This window comes from Saccostrea echinata, unplaced genomic scaffold (genome assembly GCF_033153115.1).
Source record: "Saccostrea echinata isolate AGI-Se365-2 ecotype Australia unplaced genomic scaffold, CSIRO_AGI_Sech_v1 ptg000005l, whole genome shotgun sequence".
NCBI lineage: Eukaryota > Metazoa > Mollusca > Bivalvia > Ostreida > Ostreidae > Saccostrea > Saccostrea echinata.
The window spans coordinates 12,419,817-12,427,830 of NW_026889754.1; the positions used below are offsets into that span (position 1 = coordinate 12,419,817).

Below are 8,014 nucleotides of genomic sequence, written 5' to 3' on the forward strand. Positions count from 1 at the left end.
ATACATATATAAACACTAACTTGTGTAAATAACATCCCACTAATAGGCATTGTTGTCATATGTATGATAATAATACATCATCTCAAAATAAAACAATCAATTAAAAAAGATGTACATCATCTGACAACCCAATTAATTACCCATCACATAGTAAAACATCACAAATGAAAACAAATCAAGCAAGTAAAACTCTCATTTAAAACAAAGTAAAAAAAAAAAAAGGGGGACAGCTTTACAAAACAATCAAGTAAAAAAAAAAGGGGAGGATAGCTTAAAGGTGCATAGACACAGATTTGACGTTTATATTCTCTCAAATTTTCTGTATAATATCACAACTTATATGTTGCTATAGCATTTCACACGAAAATAAAATTAAAAACTTATTTAATCTGGAAATTATTGAAACTACGAACTTCGGGAGGCGTTTGATTAACACATCCTTGCACTTTCACAATTTTTAACTTTATCCTTAATACTTAAGAAAAGTAGCAATTTTATTGTGTATTAATGAAAAATATTATATCTATAATCCAGAAAATTCAGAGTAAAAAGGTGCGAAAGCAAAACTTACTCACTAAAGTATTATCAGCCCGTGCTCAGTGTTGTGTAGTTGTGTACAGAGTTTAACAAATTGAATACACCCGTGAAACGTAAACTGTTTTTGTAAACAGGGCACGCGCTCTGTTGTTGTTAATGTTTCCGATTCACCGGGTGTGTTCAATTGTTAAACTCTGCACACACCACTGAGCACGGACTGACAATACTCGTGAGAGGATTGTGCTTTCTACATTTCTACTCTGAAATTTCTGCATTATAGTTTTAATATTTTTCATTAATTAAAACAACAAAATTGCTACTTTTCTCAAGTATTAAGGATAAACTTAAAATTTGTGAAAGTGCAAGGATGTGTCTATCAAACGCGTCCAGAAATTCAAAGTTTCAATAACTTACAGATAAAATAAGATTTTTATCAAATTTTCGTATGAAATGCTATAGCAACATATAAGTCATGAAATTATACAGAAAATTTGAGTAAATATTAACTTCAAATCTGTGTCCAAGCACCTTTAATAGCTGTTTTTCTCAAGAATTATTTTTCACATAGATTTTTTTTTCTTGTCAAAATAACTCTGTATGTCTATCAAAAGTAATACACAAACATAAACACTTACTTGTGTAAAAATATCCCACTAACACTCATTGTTGTCATATGTATGATAACAATACGTCATCTCAATAAAACAATCAATTAAAAAAGATGTACATCATCTGACAACCCAGGTAATTAACCATCACCTAGTAAATCTCATTTAAAACAAAGTAAAAAAAAAAGGGGGGGACAGCTTTATAAAACAATCAAGTAAAAAAAAGGGGGGACAGCTTAATAGCTGTTTTTCTCAAGAATTATTTTTCACATAAATTTTTTTCTTGTCAAAATAACTCTGTATGTCTCATTATCAAAAGTAATACACAAACATAAACACTTACTTGTTGTCATATGTATGATAACAATACATTTTCTCAAAATAAAACAATCAAGTAAAAAAAAATGTACATCATCTTTTCTGACAACACAGCTAAATTTATATGCTCAATTACCATCATGTAGTAAAACATCACAAATGTAAAAAGAATATACCTGTATTCTTTTGAGAATGTATGCACATATTCCGTTCACAAGACTCGTATATCATTTTAGTCTAGAACAATTTCTTCTTTGACCTTGTATTAGCCGATACTGGCTCATGTTGAGAAACCAAAGGGGCACTTGAGGTTACTGTGCTTGGTGTGTTAGGAGTTGACATTACTGTGCTTGGGGTGTCAGGAGTTGACATTACTGTGCTTGGGGTGTCAGGAGTTGAGGCTTGCGATGGAGGGGTGTGCATAATAGGATTCATAGGTATTCTATCCTCAAAAGGTTCTATTGTTTGTGGTTGTGGTGGGGATGGTAAAGGTTGTGTGCAACATTTCAAGTCACATCTCTGTAACACAAGTTTCTTGACGATGAGGAGTATCAGAGCTATAGTAGTAAGTACTGCCCATGCAAAAAAGCCTATAAATATAAAAATAAAACATCTTCACAAACCAACTTGTATTTATATATCTGACGCATCAAATATAGAATCATAATCATCATCCGAAGATAAAGCATGTATTCGGTTTAATTCTATTTCTGATCTTGAGGGTAATTTATCCCGTTTTGATTTAAACAGTGCATGCCTTCTAAATAGTGTTCTTTTTCTAATGGATTTCCCTGAAGATGGTTTATCATTTCTTTGTGCTCTACACCTAATCTTTTTTCAATTTATCATTGATGGAAATAAACACACATATTATAAAAAAAATACAATGAACTATTTATAGACAAGAGGAGGGTTACATGCTGACCTGTAGTACCCGCTTCGTCAAACAGATCATCGTCTGTATCTGGAACGTTCAAGGCTACAATAAAAAAAAATCCATTTTGGTCATGTACAATAACATGCAACATTATGTCATTGCTATGTTAAGTTGTCAAATTCGATATTTTTATCAAAAAGGTTTTGTTTTGTTCTTTTTTTTTTTTACATGACAACTGTTGACTAACCTTTTGTTGGTGCCTTAACTGTCTTTAGCATCTTAAGGAGGGTAGATCTAGCTGTCACATGGGCAGGTTCTGGCTGAACCATTGAGGTTATCGTATGGGTTGTAGACCAAGCTGTCACATGGGCAGGTTCTGGCTGAACCGTTGAGGTTATCGTTTGGGTTGTTGGCCTAGCTGTCACATGGGCAGGTTCTGGCTGAACTGTTGAGGTCATCGTTTGGGTTGTTGGCCTAGCTGTCACATGGGCAGGTTCTGGCTGAACCGTTGAGGTCATCGTTTGGGTTGTTGGTCTAGCTGTCACATGGGCAGGTTCTGGCTGAACCATTGAGGTTATCGTATGGTTTGTAGGGCTAGATGTCACATGGTCAGGTTCTGGCTGAGTTGTCTGCAACTTCGGTGCTGTAATATATATATATATATATATATATATATATATATATATATATATATATATATATATATATATATATATGAATTGTAATACCAACATTTCATGTTGCAAAATTAATTTCAATCAGAGTAGAATGTTTACATGTACATCAGTAAACTATTGCTAACTGACCTAAGTGTATTACTTTAAGTATTTTTTTTTAACAAAAATGCATTTATATGAGAGGGAGTAAGTTAACAAGTGGTTCGCTTAGTCTCGGGACTTGAAGTGATCAAAGTTTATTACATGTTATTTTTATCACTGGTATTATTTTATCACAGTATTATTTTTCCAGTCATATTTACAAATTTAAATTTTCTGCAATCAAGATTATCAATGTTTTTTTTCTTTCTTTTTTTATTGTAAAATCTTGTTGTTGTTTTTTTTTTATTACTTCCTTCCTGTTTAGCTTCGGTACATTACATATAACATATATACAGACAGCTAGGACGAACAATAACATCTTGATTTATAAAATTTCTGTAATACATGCTCACTTTTGCCAGAATCTATTTTAGTTTGGATTCCTTACCCTGTGTAAAGTTCATTTCATACCTTATTGGGCCACTGTATGGCATGATCCATGTTTATGAATTACTTCCGGTAAAATACTATGTATGGTAAGGGAACGTTTCAAAGTTCCTTAGAAGTATGTCGAACCCGAACCCGAACTCATGATTGTCGGTTTCTTTCAAAAATACCAATTTATTTACATATACAGTTTTTTCCCTTTTCTTTCTTTTCATGATCAGTGCTGACTCAAACTCAGATATTTGTGGTTAGATTCATTTTCGGCTGTTCCATTTTACATCATGCAACTTGCGAGTACAAAACATTTACAATTGAAACGAACATTATTAGTTTTCGATGACCAAAATAAAAAAAAGTCCGTAACACATGAACTTTGTCTTTCGGAACACATCTGGATTGAAATTGGTGAACCGATACAACATAAACATTCCATAGTAAAGATACAACGATTTGATTGGCTGATGAAATTATCACGTGTTCTCATTTTTCTCACGATACTTTCCAAGTCTATAAGCCCCCCCCCCCCCCCCTCCTATAGAAAATCACCAAAAATACCACACCATTCCATATTAAGACAAGCAACGACTTATAGTTCATAAATGATAAATTAAGTGGTCAAAACAATTTAATTTGAAAGCTCCCCTCCCCATAATCCACACACTTTGAATTTCCGCAATGTATATGTATTACTTACCGAATATATCATGACATTGGATTCCATGAATGCTCCGCACTATTGGAAATTCAAAGTGGGACGGCGGCTTTCCGTTGACGACGATGGTGACGGCACACTTGGCAACGCGAATTTCGCGTATCTGGACATTGACGGCAATGCTAACACAATTGCTGTGGTAGAGTGCGCAATTTACCAATCCATGATTGTTTGGACATCTCGGACATCTCGTAGCTTCAGCAAATGTATACAAGTCCAGTGTTAGCATTATAACAATTATGCCTATCAGCGTAGCTGGTGTAGCCTTGCGTCCCTCCATCTTAGCTCTGTTGTAACGGCGCGAATTCTGCACGGACTTTTCAACGTCATCATCATCATGTGACCTTTAGGCCCCCCCTGATTTCGTGATGAATCTAATCACACCCTTATAAGCATTAACTGATTGCAAACCAAAATAAGGGAGACAGATACTGAGGGAACTAAAAACAATAGTTCTTGTATGTAGGGATAATTAATTTAATATAATAGCAATGTAAGGGAGGAATAAAAGTGTTGAAAGAGTTTCAAAATTAAATTAGGACATTTGTGTGTGAGACAATCTCACACATTTAGAATATGTAACATAAGAGACAGTGACTATAATATTTTTTAAGTACTAGGACCCTGTGGATAAATGAACAAAATTTACACAATTACAATTACTATATTTAGTTATAAGCCTTAATTTGATATTTTCCTTTGTATGTGTTTACATACACCGTCACGAATAAGTCACGTTTCTTGCATTTATCAAAGGTCAATTTTTTAGATATCGACTAAAATCTTAAATAAAAATGCGCTGCAGTGTTGGAAGCTTTCTTGTAGGTTTATCAGTAAAATAGAAAAAAAAAATTGTAAAATTTTTTGTTTGTTTGTTTAAAACAAACTACTTGCAAGTAATTTCATTGTCACTTAATATCGATAGGTATATATAATTTTTTGTTAAATATAACTATATGTATAATACATATATTTTTTTTATGTGAATAAATCGGTTCACCTGACCTCAGTAAATGAGTTGTTGGAACAGTTGTATAAAAGCTGTATTTAATGAATGAGCACACGTTAAGTACATACATCCTGACCTATAAAGTCCAGGAAATAGTTCAGGTCAGGTCATGATGTATTACCTTTGCGCAGGTGTAGAACAACCGGGCGGTATTTTCAAAAGCGATTCAAAAGACGTTCAGATGATGAATAAAGAATAATACGGAAACTTCTCAATCATTACTCAATCCATCAATTAGAGTGATGATACCCCAACACACACGCCCTTTTTCGTACGAGCAAAACGTCCGTCCAAGAGAATATATAAATGGGGGGGGGGGGTTGCAAACAGATTTTATCATTGACAGAATATCAGTGACAATTATGGCAGAAGAATTCCTTGATTTCCTGTAAGTAAAATATTCCTTTTGTTTTAAGAATTAGCTAAATTATTTTTAGGTGCAAAGTTAAGAAGCTTTTCTTTTAGGTTTATGACTGTTAAGTTTTATAAGTTTTTCAATTTTTTTAAACATTATTTTTAATTCGAATTTTATATTTTCTTATAAAGATATGTTAACTTTATTGTTGGTGAACACAGTTCTAGTTCGTCTTTTTTTCTTTTATTCTGTTTAAAGTTGATAAATAAGATTATATAAAATACAATATCTATAATTTGTATTTATATAACACATGATTACCCTTAGTACGGGACTGTGTATTTCTTATCACAGAGACGCAAGCAAATCCGCAGATCCTTTAGTAATTTTGAGGAGTTATGGGTTAAAATGGGGGAGGAATTGGAACGGTCTGCGTTTCCATCTCAGTAAGTGTAATTTTGTGAAACGAAAATTAATCTGATTTAATCACTTTTTGAGTTTTTATTTTTTTTTTCCAAATTTTTAAACCTAGTTCGATGATATCTTTTCTCAAAATTAAAAACATGATAATAATAAAAATAATTATAAAATAAAATTAAAAATATGAAAGAAAAAACCGTAAGTGCTGTATGTATTTTATTTTCACATTTTCTCTCACTCTTTTATTGAAGTTATATTCCACCCCCTCCCTCTCCAAATTACCATTCGACATTAAGTACAATTGGCAAAGAAAATGAGTCATTAAAAAGGTAAAGATTGGATTCTTGTGTAACGTAATGTACCAGAATGTGTTATATGTATATTTAATAACTTTTTTAAAAAAAATTCTTTAGTCATTACATTTTCATATTGTTTAATTTCTAAACTATTAGCTAACTGATTTTTATGAAGTTAAATTAAATCTTTTGAACTTCAGAAAAAGCAGGTTTAAATAATTTCGATAATTTAGTTTGAACATAATAAAAAGTTAGTAAGTGTCTTTCACCCTCTCTCTCTCGATCTCTTTAGACCCCTAAGTCCTACACCAGAGAGCCAGGGTAACTGCGGCACCTTTGCACCAGTTGCCAGCTACTCGCCGGCACTCGATTCAAACTGCAGTGCCTTTGCGCCAGTTACCAGTAACTCGGATAATGATAAGGGTCGATTTAGTCAGGTGGAAGACTCCATCCTGACTACTTTGAGGTGATGAATGTTTAAATATGGATTCTTAAAACTCGCAAACCAATAATCACCAAATGTGGGATATAAATTAATTGAATGTGGAATCTGACACTCTGTAACTAAGGTTGATTCTGTTTCATTAACAGGCGAACAAATCTGGACAAGATGTGTAAATTGGAGAAGAGGATGAAGGAACGGGGCAAGCAAGATGTCTTAGAACAAGTCGAAGTCTTAAAAACAGTCCTGGCCAGAGTGACCTTGGATTGCGAGCAAATTAAAATTATCTTAAACTTTATAGAAGATAAGTTGTCTAAAGTAGATAGCTGTACCTCGGCTAAAAGGGTCAAGTTTACAACGCTCTAGTTGTTTGATTTGTGGTACATCATTTAGTGAAAGCCTGTGTGTATCCGTGTGAAATGTACAGAATCCAACAATACCACCCTGAGCTCACGATGATTGTGAACAGATCAAAATAATAACTGACTTAACTGTTTTAAAAAGTAAAGTTAGTGTAACAACTTTTTTTAATTTGTTGTAGATCATTTTTATGTTCAGTTTGATTAGTGTATGTTTGTCTGCTTGAAAATGTATTAACTTATATCTTCTTTCATGAGTGCTGCCAAGACATTGAGGGACATTGTGCTTTTAAAATTGACAAATGGTTAAATCCATTTTATATGTACTTGTAAAACTTTGTTAACACTATACCATGCAATACTTTGTAACAGAAAATGTTAATAAAAACTTATGATTTGTACTATCTCTGTTGTCTTTGGATCTCCTGATAACGAAAAGATTGAGAATCTTAAAACTTTGTTAAAGGATAATGACAGTTTACTTACTGTATAGAGTTGATGAATGGTTCTTCCTCTGATGCAAAAAAAAGTGAAGTGAAGAAATGCTTCGAATTTTGCACTTTTTATACTGAATTTTGCCTTCATATTAAAGGAGTGGTCCTACGAAAAAACCGCGTTTTTAAACCATGCCTGGATACAATATTTTGTTAATTCTAAATTTAGCAATACTTTACACTGTTGCTGTGGTTACAGATGTATTTAGGATCTTAAAATAAGTTTTCATCTTGCCTTGTTTCTAGGTATAGTTAATTTCCTACACCACCCAAGACGGACTAAAAATCGTAAATTTAGTCTTAACTTTAGAATGTTGCTGGGTATCTGCCTGTAATTCTAAATTTAGTAATTCCTTAATCTTGTTACTGTGGTTGCAACCCT

At 32.9% G+C, this 8,014-nt stretch overlaps 2 protein-coding genes across 2 annotated transcripts; one reads left to right on the forward strand and one right to left on the reverse strand.

Moving 5' to 3' along the window:
- Positions 1-1,376: 1,376 nt before the first annotated feature.
- On the reverse strand, positions 1,377-3,877 carry LOC133180063 (mucin-2-like). The gene is made up of 4 exons (XM_061314661.1): positions 3,547-3,877; positions 2,588-2,983; positions 2,389-2,442; positions 1,377-2,053 (listed from the first exon to the last, which is right to left on the reverse strand). The coding sequence occupies exons 1-4, from the start codon at positions 3,590-3,592 to the stop codon at positions 1,701-1,703; spliced, it is 849 nt and encodes a 282-aa protein (XP_061170645.1). The 5' UTR covers positions 3,593-3,877; the 3' UTR covers positions 1,377-1,700.
- Positions 3,878-4,249: 372 nt separating this feature from the next.
- LOC133179887 (uncharacterized) lies at positions 4,250-7,145 on the forward strand. The gene is made up of 5 exons (XM_061314570.1): positions 4,250-4,396; positions 5,976-6,067; positions 6,293-6,370; positions 6,630-6,803; positions 6,929-7,145. The coding sequence occupies exons 1-5, from the start codon at positions 4,250-4,252 to the stop codon at positions 7,143-7,145; spliced, it is 708 nt and encodes a 235-aa protein (XP_061170554.1).
- The last annotated feature ends 869 nt before the right edge of the window (positions 7,146-8,014 follow it).